This window comes from Carcharhinus amblyrhynchos, chromosome 13 (genome assembly GCF_965287045.1).
Source record: "Carcharhinus amblyrhynchos chromosome 13, sCarAmb.v2.hapA, whole genome shotgun sequence".
Classification (NCBI taxonomy): domain Eukaryota; kingdom Metazoa; phylum Chordata; class Chondrichthyes; order Carcharhiniformes; family Carcharhinidae; genus Carcharhinus; species Carcharhinus amblyrhynchos.
Window position 1 is genome coordinate 13,511,872 of NC_137336.1, and position 19,330 is coordinate 13,531,201.

General features: G+C 42.2%; 1 protein-coding gene across 1 annotated transcript in view; it reads left to right on the forward strand.

Annotated features, from left to right (window-relative positions):
- LOC145351648 (uncharacterized) overlaps positions 1-18,932 on the forward strand; it is an 83,017-nt gene extending 64,085 nt beyond the window's left edge. The window contains exons 6-9 of the mRNA XM_080201208.1: positions 3,096-3,197; positions 9,724-9,822; positions 14,380-14,448; positions 18,856-18,932. Coding sequence (XP_080057334.1) covers positions 3,096-3,197; positions 9,724-9,822; positions 14,380-14,448; positions 18,856-18,932 — 347 coding nt within the window. The remainder of the gene's footprint in view (positions 1-3,095; positions 3,198-9,723; positions 9,823-14,379; positions 14,449-18,855) is intronic.
- The last annotated feature ends 398 nt before the right edge of the window (positions 18,933-19,330 follow it).

Below are 19,330 nucleotides of genomic sequence, written 5' to 3' on the forward strand. Positions count from 1 at the left end.
TGTAATTTCTATGTTAACCACTTTTTTATTCATTCATTGTTCATGGACATCGCTGGCTGGCCAGCATTTATTGCCCATCCCTAATTGCCCTTGGAGAGCAGTTGAGGGCAGCCTTCCTTATTTACTTTTTTTTTAATATTCTATTGCACTCCACATTGCTGAGAGTTCATAATCATACTTTCTCACAAATAATAGTTAAATATCAAAAGTCAAACTTTGTACCTCAAAGCTGAAGAGCAGAAATTTTTAATATCTTTGAGTTCTGTTCCTGCCATTATACAACTAGCTGCCAGTAATCTAATACATTGTCTTACATTCAGTGCTGCCCTGTTGGAAGTTAATGAGTAACATATCACATTGGATCTTTTATTCGTGAAACTATCTTGCATAGTTCCTGTTCCACTTGGTCTAGTTTCTTCAGCTTGCTGGCAGCAGAGCACAAAGCTGTGACGTATCTGCCTTCAACATCATTGACTTTCATAGGTGGTGTCACCAGTTTGCTCACTGGTTTTACCACTGTAGTGCTGAATTGGTGCTGCCACCTTCTTTGCCATTAATGGTGCAGGGTGGCATGGTAGTACAGTGGTCAGCACTGCTGCTTCACAGTTCCAGGGACCTGGGTTCAATTCCTGGCTCGGGTCACTGTCTGTGTGAAGTTTGCACATTCTCCTCGTGTCTGCATGGGTTTCCTCTGGGTGCTCCAGTTTCCTCCCACAGTCTGAAGATGTGCAGGTTAGGTTGATTGGCCATGGTAAATTGCCCCTTAGTGTCCTGAAATGGGTAGGTTAGAGGGATTGTGGGTAAAATATGTAGGGATATGGGGGAAGGGCTTGGGTGGGATTGTGATTGGTGCAGACTCAATGGGCCGAAGGGCCTCTTTCTGCAGTGTAGGGTTCTATGATTCTATAATCCATTGCCACCACTCACTTAGATGTGACTTATATTTGACCAAAATCACTTCTGGAAATGGAAGCAATTGGGAGAGGTTGATTGCTCATGAATGATTGAATGACTGACCAGGGAACGATTGGGATAATTGGTCAGGGAGTAACTAGATAATCATCCTGTGAATAAACAGTTGATTGGCTAGGGAAGTGGGTTGACAGTTGGATAGTGGTTGGGGGGCGGGGGGGTGGTGCTGTGAAAGGACAGAGGGTTCAATGAGCCATAATAGAAAAGGCTATCTATCTATCTACCCATCTGTCTGTCTATCTGTTTGTCTATCTATCTATCTATCTATGGGAGTGGGATAGCTTGATCTTGGGTTCAGACATAGCTCGGCACAGCATCGAGCGCTGAAGAGCTTGTGCTGTGCTGCAGTGTTCTATATTCCGTATCAATCAATCTATCTATCTATCTACTAATCAATCTAACTTAATTTAAACTAAACTAAGTTACCGGCCGCTTGTTTGTCCATCTGTCTGTCTATGCCACATCTAGGTAAAATTGGAGGAGAAGAGAATAGCAATAATTTACATTCTATTTACTGTTAATTCTAACATTTAGCTTAGGAAGTTAAAGCTCTAGGCTCCTTGTTTTGTTGTAAACTTGCCTCTCAGCTGCACCCAGTCAAAGACAATCTAAATGCACAGGAATCTGACACAGTTGCATGGAATCTATATGAGTCAACGAAATACAACTGTAATTTCTGAAAAGCAGACAGGAAATTTGTTTGTAGTGCTCTCATGGTTTTCAGGTGCAAAATGGGAGCACAGGATTTGCAACCATTGTTCCTGTGTATACTGCCTATATTTCAGGTATATTTCTGATGTTAAAATCTGGAGAATTACCCTTTAAATCTTTGGGACAGAGCCTATGGTTGTGCAAATTGATTCAGTGAAGTTAGTGAGTAAAAGCCTTATTTTAACATTACAATTAGTCAAAAAGGAGTCCATTTATATGTTGGACAGAATTTTATGGCCTCACTCGCCCCAAACCCATAAAATTCTGCCCGAGATCAATGGACCTTTCCGTGGTTCCGCCCTCAACCGCTCCAATTCCCATGGTGGGTGGAGCAGCAAAATTCCAGCAATTATGCTTATGCCAGGATCGTATCACTTATACCATATTTTTGGCTCAATTTGATAATAAAAGAACAGTCTAGTATAAAAAACTTTGACATTTTGTTCAGACCCTTGTGCAGTAATGAAAGTGAGGAATAAAATTTACCACAAATTGGGCTTCTTTGCAAAATGAGTTGCCAAAACATTCATTATATGGATGCAGGTACTTGGAGTGAATAATCTTGAAAAGTTATTTTGGTTTTAATATTTCCAATGCCACAATCTGTCCTTTCTTTGTCTTTTTTGCACCATTTTTAATCTGAGATAGTGGCTGGGACAGTCGCCTATTCCATCCAACACTAGCCAGAGTAGAAAATATTGCAACAAGGCCAAAGCTGTGTGTTATATTAGCATGAAAGCTTGCTGCAAATGTCCCTAAATGCCATCAGTGGCAGGCTAATTTCCCAACATCATAGTCACAGACATTACCTGATAGAATCTGTTCATAAATGCATTGTGGTACTAATATTGAGAATTCAATGTCAAAGATTAATTCTTGCTCAGTATTATTACTGTACAAATTATCCCTCCTGATTCACTATTGGTTTTTTTTCCCCCACTTTCCTCTGCTCTTCACACATTTGATGTTGCTTTGTGCAATAATATAAATGGCTGGAAGCTAATTGCTCCCTTGTTTTGATTCTCTCTTCTTTTTATTACCATCCATTTTCACCAATGCACAAGGTAACAATCTACTCTTTTGAATGCAACTTAAATTCAAATAGCCATGATAGAAGTATTAGCTTAAACAATGAACAGCATTTGCCCATCGTACAGCTGGGTTCAATCAAGCTGAATCAGATCCCTTACTGCACGCATCTCCTTTCAGCAATTGCAATCAAGAACTAGAACCCTGATTTATTATTTTCCTGAGGACAATTGTAATGCTGTGATATTTCTGAGTGATCTCTGTTAACTTAGATCGGGAATTAATTTGTCTGAAATCATAAATTAAATCCCAGAATATCTTTTTCTTTTGGCAAAAGCTGATCTCTTAACTAAATGTAAAATATGTGTTTATTCTCCTGGCAGATCCTTACACTTCAAAATATGACATTATTTTTGGGTGTCTGGCACTTCTCCTCATCATTATCCTAGCAGTGGCACTGTGTGTATATAAATACAAAATTAGAGGTAAGATTTGTAAATTCCATTGTAAAAGGAAAGTGTGCATGTGGCACGTCATTCCAAAAATTAAGAATTAAATCTTTGTTTAAAATTAATCATAGTATATGTAAGGAAATGCTTTAGGAGGACAATTGCTTTTGAATTGCTGGAATGGTTATAATTCTATACATGGCTAAATCATAGAAGAAAAATAAAAGCAACAACTTGCATTCATGTAATGTCTTCAATGCAGTGAAAGATCCCACTCACTTCAGAGAGACTAATCAAATAAAATTGGGTACCAGTTTTGGGAAAGGTCAGCAAATGTTTGGACAAAAATTTAGGCTTTCGGGAGGAGGGACAGGTAACACGACACAGTAGTTTGGGAGTCTGGGTGCACAGGAAGCTGGATTTGGAGGAATGCAGAGATCAAATGGATGTACAAATGGAAGGATTTACAGAGGTAAGGAATTCTGTATGCCCAGTAGGTTTCACAAGGAGATTCTCAGTCTTGTATGGTTGAACATTAGGTATTTATTGATAGAATTGTATATGTATATATAGGGTTTGGCCAAGCTATGAGTTAACTCCATATTGCTCCTGCACAGGTCTCTATCCAGTTCAAAAATTGAGTTTCATCTCAGATTGTGTGTCTTTTTACACCACACTGTGGGTAGTACTGTTTCCCAATCTCACCTTAATCCTTGCTATGACTCATTCTACAAAGAAAGACTTGAAAACAAGGATGAGAATTTTAACATTTAGAAATTGATAGATCAAAATGGTTGTAAAGTTAGATAGGTGTTCTGAATATTATTTCATTTATCGTTAAAGCCCAGGAAAAATGTGGGTTATTTATCCAGCTGTATTGATTTCACAATAGAACCATGGAGGAACTAATTAATTGTATTGAAATTGCTTCACATTACATACATTCTTTGCTTACTTTGAGTTATATTTGGTGATTAAATTACTTGTAGGATACAACATATAAGTATTAGAATATTCTATACAGTTCCATTCATTTTCTAACTCAGGCTTTTCTATGAAATGTAACATGTTGAATTCTATATGTTGATTGTGATCTAGAGTTTTCACGTTCCGTATAATTATATATTTGTTGTGAAGAGGCTGAATTGTAATGCCGCTGATAGGTTTGAACTCCAGGTTAACTCATGTTGATAATGTGCAGGCACAGCAAGCAAGGAATATGGCATTTTAGCCTTTATTGCAAGATGTTTCAAGAATAAGAGCAAAGAAGTCTTCTTGCAATTGTATACAGCCTTGGTGAAACCACACCTGGGGGTATGCAACTTTGGTCTCCTTACCTTAGGAAATCTACATTTGCCATAAAGGGAGTGCAACAACGGTTCACCAGACTAATTTCTGGGAGGAAGGGATTGTTCTATGATGAAGGAGGATTGAGAGGCAATCTCATTTAGACATGTAAAATTCTTGCAGGGCATATAGGAAGGACATTTCTTCTGACCGAGGGATCTACATCCAAGGGACACAGTCTCAGAATAATGGTCAGATATTTAAGATTGAGGTGAGGAGGATATTCTTAACTCAGATGATGGTGAATCTTGGAATTGTTTGCTTCAGAGGGCTGTGAATATTCAGTCATTGAATTTGTTCAAGATTGAGATCATAGATTTCTACATATTAAAAACATCAAGGGATATGGGGATAATTCAGGAACAAGGTGTTGAAGTTGAATGCCAGCCATGATCTCATTCAATGGTGGAGCTAACCCAAATGTTTGGATGACCTACTCCTTCTCCTATTTCTTATGCACAGCCCCTGGGGTTAGCTTTCAGTGAGTTATGAACAAGTCAACCCAAGTCCCTTTGATGTTCAACACTTCCCAGCCTTTGAGAATTTAACAGATACTCTGTGGGCAGAAATTTCAGGATGGCAAATGCCGAGAGTCAGCATGTAACTAGCCCCCACATCTCCCACAGGTCCACTACCATTCACACTCAGTTGAGCTCTGGTGGCAGTGGGTGGAAGTTCCATTGCCTTTGGAAGGATTGGCCAAGAGCTCTCAAGCCCATCCAGGCACAGCACTGCAGTGGCCAGAAGAGATGCAGCACTCTGCCTGGAACTAAGTCCAGGGACTGTTCCTGAGGTAAGCGCTGGAGAGTAGGCGATGCACTGGGGAGTCAGATTTGGGATGCTCTCAGCATTGATGGGAAAGGAAAGTCTTGGGGAGGGAAAGTTGGAGCTTGCAGGTACTGGAGGGGAGGCTGTTCCAAATCAGAAGGGGCCTTCAGATTGAAGCAACCCCCAACCATTGTTCCTACCCCCTATTCCCACCTGAGATGTTGACTCATTCATTTCTTGGTATCCCATCCTGCTCTGACCTGCCTGACCTTTCATCTCCAACTCAATTTCCAAGTTTGCTGATAATACCATAGTAGTGGATCGGAACTCAAACAATGATGGGACGGAGTACAGGAAAGAGATGGGGAATCTGGTGAATTGGTGTGATGAGAATAATCTCTCCCTCAATGTCAATAAAACACAGGAGATAGTAATTGACTTCGGGAAGTATATTGGAGGACATGCACCTGTCTATATCAAAGGGGATGAAGTAGAAATGATTGAGAGCTTCAAGCTTTTAGATGTCCAGATCACCAACAACCTCCTCTGGCCCTTCCATGCCAACACTATAGTTAAGAAAGCCAAAAATGTCTCTACTTTCCCAGAAGACAAAGGAAATTTGGCAAAACTACTATGACTCTCTACAACTTATACAGATATACCATGGAAAGCATTCTTTCCGGTTGTATCACAGCTTGGTATGGCTGCTGCTCTGTCCAAGACTGCAAGAAGCTACAAAAGGTCATGAAAGAATCCTAGTCCATGACTCAAACCAGTCTCCCATCCATTGACTCTGTCTGCACTTTCCGCTGCCTCAGAAAAGCAGCCAGCATAATTAAAGACTCCACATACTCTGGACATACTCTCTTTCACCTTCTTCCATCGGGGAAAAAGTACAAAAGTCTGAGGACATGTACCAATTGACTCAAGAATAGGTTCTTTCCTGCTGCCATCAGACTTTTGAATGGACTTCCTCAAATTGTGTTGATCTTTCTCTGCACCCTCGCTATGACTGTAACACTACATTCTGCACTCTCTCCTTTCCTCCTCTATGTAGGGTATACTTTGTCCGTATAATGCGCAAGTATACTTTTCACTGTATACTAATATATGTGACAATAATAAATCAAATCAAATAAATCTGTGCCCACATGGAAGGCAAAAAAACTTTCCCATCTGAGGCCCTATGTATCCTATGTTGAAATTCTGTCTTGAGTGGGGTAATCTTGGAATATTGTCCATGCAATTTTATATTCTAGACCTGGCATATTTCCTGCTGAGGAGACTGGCAAGAAACTACACTCTGTTTTCGGGCCTTTACCTTATTAATTATGCACTGGTGGTCAGGGGGGTTTGATGCTGAGGGTCCCATTATCGTATCTGGATGCTATATTGAAAAGGCACCTAACATCACAGACCCAACATTGAAGTAAGAAGTTGGAACCTCAGGAAGGCACAGAAGCTGGAAGATAGATATTCTCGATGGCACAGAATTTGGAAGATCCATCTTTAGAAGCTTCCCTGACCTACTGTTGTGGTGCTCCGGGATCCAGGATTGTTGGCAGCCTCCATCCTGAACTCTAGAGCAAATCCAGGCATTGTTCACATGAGTCCAGAACTCTGCATGCCAGTTACTCCAGATATATTCAGGACAAATGTGCTTTCCCACTGGCATCATGGAGAATCTGGAGTGGGGAGATGATTCCACATGGGCTTCCATTTGTATCTCATTAGTCAGTTTCTAGCCAACCTCCAGTGGGTTTCCTGATCTGCCATAGTGGGAAACGGCAGAAAATCCCTTGGGAAATTCACGCCGACATGAAGCCGATATTTAGACTCCTGCCAAATTCTGTCACAGTTGCCATTGAAACCAATTGTGGGGCCATGGGATCAGTGTGGAGCCCACCGTTATTTGTCATTTATATTAATGATTTGGATGAGAATAAAGGAGGCATGGTTAGTAAGTTTGCAGATGACACCAAGTTTGATGGCATAGTGGACAGTGAAGAAAGTTATCTCCAATAACAACAGGATCTTCATCAATCATCAGTGGGCTGACGAATGGCAGATGGAGTTCAATTTAGACAAAGCGAGGTGATGCATTTTGGTAGATTGATCCAGGGCAGGGCTTACTCAGTTAATGGTAGGGCACTGGGGAGAGTTACAGAACAAAGAGATCTGGGGGTACATGTTCATAGCTCCTTGAGGAAAGGTCAGACAGGTCAGAGCAGGATGGGATACCAAGAAATGAATGAGTCAACATCTCAGGTGGGAATAGGGGGTAGGAACAGTGGTTGGGGGTTGCTCCTATCTGAAGGCCCCTTCTGATTTGGAACAGCCTCCCCTCCAATACCTTGAAAGTGGAGTCACAGGTGGATAGAATGGTGAAGAAAGCATTTAGCATGCTTGATTTCATCGGTCAGAACGTTGAATACAGGAGTTGGGACATCTTGTTGAAGTTGTACAAGACATTGGTAAGGCCACACGTGGAATACTGTGTGCAATTTTGGTCACATTATTATAGAAAGAATATTATTAAATTAGAAAGAGTGCAGAAAAGATTTACCAGGATGCTACCGGGCCTTGATGGATTGAGTTATAAGGAAAGGCTGAAGAAACTGAGACTTTTTTCTCTGGAGCGTAGGAGGCTGAGGAGTGACCTTATAGACATCTATAAAATAATGAGGGGCATAGATCAGCCAAAGAGTCAATATCTTTTCCCAAAGTTGGGGAGTCTAAAACTAAGGGTCATAGGTTTAAGGTGAGAGGGGAGAGATACAAAAGTGTCCAGAGGGGCAATTTTTTCACACAGAGGGTGGTGAGTGCCTGGAACAAGTTGCCAGAGGTAGTAGTAGAGACAGGTACAATTTTATCTTTTAAAAAGCATTTAGATAGTTACATGGGTACGATGGGTATAGAGGGGTATGGGCCAAATGTGGAAAATTGGGATTAGTTTAGGGGTTTTAAAAAAAAGGGCAGCATGGGCAAGTTGGGCCAAAGGGTCTGATTCCATGCTGTAAAACTCTATGATTCTATGTCTCTATGACTCTAAGTCCACAGGGGAGATGGGGTAGTAATAATGTAATGATGACAGTTTGAATATAAGGTGGTAATACGTAGAGGAAAATAGAAGGCTTTGTGCTTGAAAGAAAATATTCTCAGGATGTGGGGATTTACTGGAATATATTGCCCATCCCCATTTTTGCAGACTGTATAAGCAGTATTTTACAGTCTTGCTTATCCCAAAACCATAAAATCCTGCCCGAAGTCAACGGACCTTCCCTTTGCCCGCCCCTTGCCCACTCCAATTCCCATGGTAGACGGGGTGGTAAAATTCCAGTGTGTAAGTGTGTGACAAGCTAGGCCATTAGGGTCAACCAAGTTTCCAGGATACTGGAGTGTATAGACATTGGCCAGAGATGTTAAGGATGGTTTACTTCCTTGAAAGGAATTAGTGAATCAGTTGTATTTTTAATCCATTAGCTTCATTATTTACAGATTTAAACTAAATTATTAGTTCAGCAAGAGAGCACACTACCTCAGCTGGTGTTTATGAGGGAATGATACATTATCAGAAACAAATTGGATATTAAACTGACACCTGGCTGTCAAAGTTTACTAGGTTCCTCCAGTGCCTTGACTAAAATTTCCCTGACAACCAGCAGCAACAAAGAACGGGCTAAGGAATCATCCATCTAATTTGCTGACTCCACTGCACAGCCAACTACTCTGGAACTGTGAAATAAAAACAGAAATTGCTGGAAAAACTCATCACATTGGCCAACATTGATATGGCTCTAGATCAGAGCTAAACAGAAGAAGAAATGTGATGGATTATATTCTTATAAGAGGGTTGGAGCAGGTGGAGCAAAGTAGAAGATCATAGATACGTGATACACAGGAGCTAGAAGAGATTGCAGATTGGTAGGGCACTGGACACAGGAAGTGTGAATGACAGTGGGAAAGACCGTGCAAGGTGCTGATAGTGACATTTTTCAAGCATAATTACTATTGTTGTCCACACAAACTTTTCAATAAAATTTAGTCAATGAAGATCCTGCAACAATAAATAAGATGAACAACTGCATAATCTGTTTTTTTTGGGGTGCTTTTTTTGACAGAAAATTTTGGTCAGAATTTTGGAAAAACTCCATGAGCTTTGACCTATGATTGAACAGATGGAATGCCAGTTCACCTTCAACAATGCAGCACTCCTTCAGTACTACACTGAAGTATCGCATAAAATGTGATCAGGTCCTGGAGTGGAGTTTGAACCCAGTGAAATATCACCAAGTCTGTATCTGTGTTCTACAGAACAATCAATTGTGATTCTGACAATGTCCATCAAATTCCTGCTAATGGTCCATTTTAAAAGTTTTTTATTAGAATGCAAGTTGCTTGTAAGGGAAACTGAATATAATTTAACGTTTAACCTTTGTATGAACAGGTTTGGGGAATCAAAAACCAAGACATCAGGAACCACAGGAAAATATAGCCAATGGACCTCCGATTTATTCAAATATTAATGAGATGCAACAAATGCAAGGTTATATTTCAATATTTAACAATATAATTTTACAAGTGCTGTGCTTCATTTGTTATTCCAATGATTTATGTCTTTTGTTGTTTTCAGTTACATTGAAAAGGTCACTCAAACAGAGATAAAAGCAAATTACTGTAGACACCGGAATCTGAAACCAAAAGAGAAAATGCTGGAAAATCTCAGCAGGTCTGGTAACGTCTGTAAGAAGACAAAAGAGCTGATGTTTTGAGTCCAGGTGACCCTTTGCCAAAGCTAAAAAGCATAGAAAGTGGGAGATATTGATACTGCATGGTGAGGGAATGAAAGATGCGTCATATGCAAAGAAACCAGGCGAAAAGGCTGCCAATAGCTGTCCACAAAGAGAATAAAAGCTGTGAATGGCCAAATGGCAGAGAAGCTGTAAGCTGCGACAGATGAAGATGTTGGGAGAGGTGTGGAAAAGATGAGACAGAGGTAGAATGTAGAAAAGGGGAAATAGGGTGAGAAAAGGGAAGGATAGGGGGACGAAGTAAGTGAAGAGTGGGAGGGAAAGTAAAAGAAGAAAGGCAATAAAGAAATAAAAGGTAGAGATCAGTAAAAAATTGAATAAAATAGAATGGAAACAAAAGGGGCCAAGGTAAGGTGGAGCAAATCACCCGAAGTTATTGAATTCAGTGTTGAGACTAGAAAGCTATAAAATGCCTAACCAGATGATGAGATGCTGTTCCTCTAGTTTGAGCTTCATTGAAACATTGCAGCAAGCCAAAGATAGACATGTGGGTATGGGAGCATGATCGTGTGTTAAAATAGCAAGCAACTGGAAGGTCAGGGTTCTGATTGCACACAGACCGAAGGTGCTTAGCAAAACGATCATCCAGTCTATGCTTGCTCTCTGCGATATACAGGAGACCACCTTGCGAGCAGTGAATGCAAAACACCAAATTGAAAGAGGTGCAAGTGAAATGCTGCTTAAGTTGGAATGAATGTTTTGGACCTTGGATGGTAAGCATGGAAGAGGTAAAAGGACAGGTGTTACACGTTCTGCAATTGCATGGGAAGGTGCCATGAGTGACGGGAGAGGTGTTGGGTATAGTGGAGGAGTAGACTAGGTTATCCCAAAGGGAACGGTCTCTGTGGAATGCTGACAGAGGGAGTGAAAGGAAGATGTGTTTGGTGGTGGCATCATACTGGAGTTGGTGAAAATGGCGGAGGATTATGCTTTGCATGTGGAAGCTGGCAGAGTGAAATGTGAGAACAAGGGGGACTCTATCTTTGTTCTGGGAGGGAGGGGAGGGGCTGAGGGTCGTGGCGCGGGAGATGGACTGCACGCTGTTGAGGGACCTGTCAACAACTGTAGGTGGGAATCCATGGTTGAGGAAAAAGGAGCACATATTAAAAGCACCACTTTGGAAAGCGGTATCATTAGAACAAATGCGACGGAGGCGAAGGAACTGAGAGAAAGGGGTGGAGTCCTTACAGGGTGTGAGGTGTGAAGAGCTGTAGTGCAGATAGCTGTGGGATTCAGTGGGCTTGTAATGGATATTGCTACATAGCCTATAGCCGTAAATGGAGACAGAAAGGTCAAGGAAGGTAAGGACAGTGTCTGAGATGGACCAGGTGAAAGCAATGGAGAAGTGGAAATTGGAAGCAAAGTTGATGAATTCTTCAAGTTCTGGACAAGAGCATGAAGCAGCACCAAAATAGTCATCAATGTACTGGTAAAGGAGTTGTGGGAAGGGAACTGGGTAGACCTGGAACAAGGAATGTTCCACATATCCCATAAAAAAACAAGTGTAGCTAGGGCCCATGTGAGTACCCATTACTACTCCTTTAATTTGGAGGAAGTGGGATGAGTTTAAGGAGAAGTTGTTGAGAGATAGATCGAGTTCAGCCAGGCAGAGGAACGTGGTGGTGGATGGGAATTGTTCAAGCCTCTTTTCAAGAAAGAAGCAAAGAGCTCTCAGGCCGTCTTGGTGTGGGATGGAGGAGTAGAGAGGTTGCACATCCATGGTGAACAGGAGGCAGTTAGGGCCTGCGAACTGGAAGCTGTCAATATGACGCAGGGCATCAGAGGAATCCTGGATGTAGGTGGGGAGGGAATGGACCAGGGGAGTGAGGATGGAATCAAGGTAAAAGTAAATAAGTTCAGTGGAGCAGGAGCATGCTGACAAAATGGGCTTAATAGGCAGTCCTTTGTGTGAGTCTTGGGAAGTGGGTAGAAGGGTTGGGAGACTGTGAAGTTGAAGCTGTGTGGGAAGGCATCCAGAGGAAATGAGATTGGTGATAGTGTTGGAGATAATGGCTTGATGTTCAATGGTGTGGTCATGGTCCAGGAGGAGGTACCTGAGAGTTGGTGCTCAGTCTCTGCGAGGTCGAGGTCAGTACGCCAAATGACATCAGCGCCCCCTTTGTCAGCAGGTTTGAAGACAATGTCAGGGTTGGACCTGAGGGAGCAAAGGGCAGAAAGTTCAGAAGGAGTGAGGTTGGAATGGGTGAGGGGGGCAGCAGAATTGAGACAACCAATGTCCCAATGACAATTCCCAATGAAAAGGAAAGTAATTGTCCCGGCAGGGATGTCTAATTGGAGGCATGTGAAAGGATCTGTGGAACGGGGGGAGGACTCTTGCCCAAAGAAGTAGGCATGAAAACAAAGGTGACAGAAGAAGAGCTCAACATCATATCGAGCCCGGAATTCATTGAGGTAGGGACATAAGGGTATAATGCTGAGTCCTTTACTGAGAACAGCACACTCAGCCTGAGAGAAGGGAAGGTCGGAGGTTATGGTGAAGACATGGCAAGGGCTGGGGCTAGAAGAGATGGAATTCGAGAGATTGGGACTGGCGTTGATAAGTTGTTGAAGTTGCATTCCTTTACATCTGCAAGAAACAGGAAAAGATTTTTTGTTAAGACTTTGAATGATGCGGAGGATAAAATGAAACTGGGGATAGGGACAGTTTTGAGAGAGAGTAAGACGGCGTTGCTGGAGAGAGATGTCGAGTGTCTTCATGTGGCGGCGAATGGAACTGAGTGTGGTTTTCAGGATGCGGCAGCTATGACTCATCTTTCATTTCCCTCAGCCTGCAGTACAAGTATCTCCCACTTTCTATGCCTTCTAGTTTTGACAAAGGGTCATCTGGACTCGAAACGTCTGTTCTTCTCTCCTTACAGGTGCTGCCAGGCCTGCTGAGATTTTCCAGCATTTTCTCTTTTGCACTCAAACAGAGAAATAGAGCAGGATTTTCCAGTCACGCTCACCCCAAGACTGGAAAATCCTCCCCTAGGTCAACAGACGGTTGCATGGTCCTGTTCCCCCGACTGCGATTCAAGTGACGGTTGGGATGGGAAAAACCCACTTATATTCTACCCTACTCTGTCACTTCCAAATATAGTAAGAAGTCTCACAACACCAGGTTAAAGTCCAACAGGTTTATTTGGTAGCAAACACCACTAGCTTTCGGGGCTTTTCCTGAGTAGCGTTTGCTACTAAATAAACCTGTTGAACTTTAACCTAGTGTTGTGAGACTTCTTACTGTGTTTACCATGGGTAGCACTGTAGCACAGTGGTTAGCACTGTTGCTTCACAGCTCCAGGGATCTGGGTTCGATTCCCAGCTCGGGTCACTGTCTATATGGAGTTTGCACATTCTCCTCGTGTCTGCATGGGTTTCCTCCGGGTGCTTCGGTTTCCTCCCACAATCCAAAGATGTGTGGGCTAGGCCGATTGGCCAATCTAAAATTGCCCCTTAGCGAGATGCTTATGTTAGAGGGATTAGCGGGAAAATATGTAGGGATGTGGGAGTAGGGCCTGGGTGGCATTGTGGTTGGTGTAGACTCGATGGGCCGAAGGGCCTTTTTCTGCACTGTAGGATTCTATGATTCGTACCCCAGTCCAACGCCGACATCTCCACATCTAAATATCCCATAGAATGCAAATGCATGATCTTTATCCTTTGTAACCACTTCCCATTTTTGCTATCAGATGTTCACTAAAGGCTAATTATTTTTAAAAATTCATTCATCAGACATGGGCGTCGCTGGCTGGCCAGCATTTATTGTCCATCTCTAGTTACCCAAGGATACATAGTGTAGCTCTGGAGTCACATGTAGGCCAGACCAGGTCAGGGTGGCAGATCCCCTTCCCTAAAAGACATTAGTGAACCAGATGGGTTTTTCCAACAATCCTCAATGGTTTCATGGTTAATTCCAGATATCTTTTATTGAATTCAAATTCCACCATCTGCCGTGGTGGGATTCAAACACATGTCCCAGAATATTAGCTGAGTTTCTGGATTAATAGTCGAGCAATAGTACCACTAGGCACTATCGCCTTCTTTCTAAAGGTTAGTTTACAGGATGCTGTGTGACATAGATCAATCAAAGGTCCCAATTTTGGAGCTTTTCTGAAACAACATCCAGGAGCAAGATTACTGCCAGTGTTTTCGCTGAGAGACTGATTCCACTTTTCTGAACTTTCAAATATATTTGATTAGCAAGGGAGTGGCTTTATAGAAAGACCTGGTAGAGCTTTTGGAAAATCAGCTCATGCTAAAAACTTAAAGAAATAAAATATGTTTTTTCCCAGGACATAATATGCCTCGAACAAGCAGTTTTGATGAATATGCAATTATCAATGGAAAGGCAATAGAAAATGGTAAGTAGAAGCATCATATTATCCATCTGTATCTCTAGATGGTTTAATATGGAAACCGTATGATTTCATCATGTTAAAATTTTTAGCAGGGTTCTCCCAAGACCCCACTGATGGGCTCAATGGCTGGTGTGTGGGGGTGGGGGGGAAGGGGTGGTGGAAAATGAGCCTTAATTCCAGTAGACTGGATTTCCATCCAGCCTTGGAAGGAAGCTCCGGCCATGAGAACTGTCAGCCAAACTGATTGGTCAACAGTCCTTCAATCCAACCAGACACAGCATTGAAGTGGCCAGAAGAGATACAGCAGCAGTCTGACTGGAATTAAATCCTCGGACTATTCTAAAGGTAAGTCCTGATGAGTCTGGGCAAGAGGGAAGGCACTCCAGGGGGCTTCAGGATGGGGGGCAGATTGCAGCTTTGGGGTATAGGCCATGGGCCAGGGCAGAGCGAGTCCTGAAGCTCCAATATCCCGGAGGCGGGGTTGGGGGGGTCACTCCAACTCTGAGAGATTTTTTAGCGTGAAGCACACTCCCCACTTCCCACCTGAGATGAGGAAAAGTGTAAATGTCACTGTGCCGCTCTATCCACATCCACAAGAATAAAAATTGAGCTGCTTGGAATAAGGTCCATAAGTGGCCACTTAAAGGTCTTATTATGTGAACTATCTCTCCCTCAATCTCTCACACATACACCTATCCCCCTCTTGTTTTTTCTCTCTGTCTGATATGGCACCTGCTCTGTCCAAGACCGCGAGTAACTACAAAAGACAATGAATGTAGCCTAACCCATCACGAAAACCAGCCTCCTATCCATTGTCTATACTTCCCGCTACCTCGCAAAACAGCCAGCATAATTAAGGACCCCCTGCACCCTGGACACTCTCTCTTCTACCTTCTTCTTTCGGGAAAATCATACAGAAGTCTGAGGTCACGTATCAGCCGACTGAAGAACAGCTTCTTCCCTGCTGCTGCCAGGCTTTTGAATGGACTTACCTTGCATTAAGTTGATCTTTCTCTACACCCTAGCTATGACTATAACAGTACATTCTGCATTCTCTCCTTTCCTTCTCTATGAACGGTATGCTTTGTCTGTATAGCACAAGAAACAATACTTCTCACTGTATGCTAATACATGTGACAATAATAAGTCAAATCAAGTCTATCTCGCACACACACTTACCTTTCCTTCTCTCTCACACACACACACACACACACACACACACACACACAGTCACCTTCTTGCCCATCTCACAGGCACTCACCTTTCCCTCTCTTTCTCTCAAACACATTCATGTTTCTCTCACTTTCTCTCTCTAGCTCACACAAAGTCACTTTCCTCTCTCTCATACAAATTCACCTCCCCCACTTTCTTTCTCTCACACACTCATCTACCCCTCTCTCTCACACATTCACTTTTCCCCTCTCTCACACACACTTACCTCCCCTCTCTCTCATACACACACACACATACACGTTCACTTCCCTCTCTCTCTCACGCACACCCATATTCACACTCAGCTCTGTCTTTCACACATATATTCACCTTCCCCTCTCTCACTTCTCCCTCACACACACTCTCTACCTCTCTCTCCCATACACACTCCCCCTCACTCTCTCTCACACACACACACTCACTCTCCCCTCAATCTTTCTCACACACACACTGACACACACACACACACACACTCTCTCTCTCACATACAAACACACCCCCCTCACTCACTCTTGCACACACACATTGCCCCCTCACTCTCTCTCTCACACACACTCCCCTCACTCTCTCTTTCACACACACACATACATATCTCTCTCTGGCCCTCACTGTAAGGTCACTGCCTTCCTTGCCCCCAATCCCTGCCTACTTCACTCTGCCATCTCTCTCTTCCTCACTTTCGCCCTAGCCAAGATCCTTGAGGACTTAGTTCCCTATTTTTCTAGCTTGTCCAATCAGAGGCTGGTTTCTCACTGCATTATGTTGTCTGTGAAATATTCTATACAGACACTTCAACCGATTTGTTAAACTTACTCATGTGCCTTAACTTTATGAGACAAAAGACTGTGGTTCCAACTCAGCTTTATTAAAAACAGCCATGGATTAAGGAAACAATTCTTACACCATAGATTAAGTTAACTTTCCTGACAGTAGGCTAATTATCTGAGAAATAGATACTACCTGGTCTGACGAAATCGATTGGGTGTTGGATTCACTGAGCTCATGGCAATAAATGAACTCAGGGTCCCCTTAGCATGAAGGTAGATCTCCCATGCCCTCCTGCGTTGTCCCAGGTCACGGTAGGTTTGGTGGATTCTTCGCTGGAATTTCTCTTGAATATGGCTCTTTTTATCCCCCTTCTTTGAATGTTCACTGGTTTTCAGCCAATGGGGTGACAGGGCAGGGAGGTCACAACACCCACGAGGTTAGACCATGCCAGCGCAGGTGTACATATCTTTTTAATAGCAAGGAGTCTGGCTGAAACCAGGGAATACACAATCATAATGTCTCCCGTCTGAGTACTTTTTGATAGGCTTCAGGCCATAAGGACTATACCGTTGAAAATTTGAGTATTTCCATTCAATATGTAAAAGGTTTGCCTTCTGGTTTCAGGTCATGATGACTTCCCTATAGTTAAAGTGAAGTACCTCTGCTCGACATGCAAGATAGTTTCAGTATGTGTTCCTTTTGGCTTTTGAGCTGTGGTAACTTCAGAGAGGCAGTTTTTAACTGGAATTATTTAAAATTTCCAGCTTTATATTGGGCCTAATTTCTCAGGCCTTGTCCATTTGATCACAATTGGTCACCCAGAGGCTCACTATTGACCCTGAAAACAGCCAATGCAGGGGGAAACTAGCCTCTGATTGGACAAGCAGCTTCATAGCATTTCTCAAACTGCAGAACCCCTGGATATATCTAATAAACCTAGTTTACAAAACCCTAACCTAGCGAGAGACTTTATTCTTTCATGGATGTGAGTGTCACTGGGAAGGCCAGTCCCTAATTTCCTTTGACTGAGTGGCTTGCTAGGCCATTTCAGAGGGCATTTAAGAGTAAACCATATTGCTGTGAGTCTGGAATCACATGTAGGCTAGACCAGAGAAGAACGGCAGATTTCTTTCCATGAAAGACATAAGTGAAAAATTAAGTTTTGCAGCAACTGATGATAGTTGCATGGTCACCATTACTAACATTGGTTTTCAATTCCAGATTTATTATTAAATTTAAATTTCACCAGCTGTTATGTTCATATTTGAACTTGTGGCTTTATCTTAGTTCTAGTTCTCTGGCATTACCATTACTCCACCATCTCCTGGAGTAGTGAAAGGAAAGAGAATACCATTGGAAATTATAATATTATGCCTGAACCATGGTTCTCATTCACATTGTCCAGTAAATCTTCAGGAACAAATATATTTTGTTTATACTCCAGTCAGAAAGTTGTGGTTCAAGCCCCACCATAGAAAGCATCTTTCTCATTGTATCACAGATTGGTATGGCTCCTGCTTTGTCCAAGACCTCAAGAAACTGCGAAGAGTCATGACCGAACCCCTGTCCATCATGCAAACCAGCTTCCCATCCATTGACTCCGACTACACTTCCCACTGCCTCAAAAAAGCAGCCAGCATGATAAGGACTCCATGCACCCCAACACACTCTCTTCCACCTTCTTGTGCTGAGGAAAATGACACAAAAGTCTGAGGTCACAAACCAGCCAATTCAAGAACAGCTTCTTCCCTGCTGCCATTAGACTTTTGAATGGACCTACTTCACATAAAGTTGATCTTTCTCTACACCCTAGCTGTGACTGTTACATTACATTCTGTACCCTCTCCTTTTTCTTTTCTATGAACAGTATGTTTTCTCTGTATAGTGCGCAAGAAACACTGTATACTAATACATGTAACAATAATAAATCAAATCACTTCTGATCTTGACCACTTCCGAGGGAGAAAGGTATCATAATCCTAGATGACACTCTCCCCTTTGTGGGGAGGGCGGGGAGTTGATTGATGATGATTTATCTTGTCACCCACCTCACGTGTGGAGCAAGGTTGAGTAGACAGGGCTTTTATGGATAACCTCAGCTGGTTTGGGATTTGAATCTGCATTTTGGGGTCACTCCACATTAAAATCCAGCTGTCCAGCCAATCCTCACAAAGGGAGTAATTCATTTTCCAAAGCAGCCTTCCAGTTCAGCCAAGTGTTGATGCGTGTTAAAGAACTGACCGATGAAAATCCTTCCCTCAATCAAAGCTATCAGAAGAGATTGTTTATTTTCTCATTTACTGCTTTTCAAACCTTACAGTGTTTATTTACTTGATGATGATACCTGCATTTGAAAAATAATGCACAATTTATTTAGTAATATGGCACAATATGTTTAGATGTTCTCTATTTCAATCTTGTTCTCTGCAGACACAAACAAAGACGATCTTCATTATGGATCTATCTCTTTTCAGAAAAAAGCGCCAGGTATTTTTGTTCACTTTTGATTTCTTCAGTGCTAAGAATGTTAATGCTGGGTAAAAAAAAAATGATGTCAGCATTGGATGAGAGCTCCAAGGGTATTGGATTATTGGGAGCATGCTTTCTAAAACACATTGATAAAACTGTAAAAGGTTGCCAGTACATATTCATTACTGAAGAAACAAAAGGGATAAACAAATCTGCACATGAAGTTAAAACACGAGGAATAATGCCTATTGCTTCCACATCGTGTCAATAGCAGGAAAGGATTTATATTTGTGTTACATGTCCTGAAATATGAAAACACAGCAAATTCTTCCCAAATTTTTTTGAAATAAAGCTGATTTTCTTAATTGCAACTAATAAACAATTATTCTTTAGTAATAGGAAGGCTAGTGGTCTGTGATATAGACCTCAGTTCCTT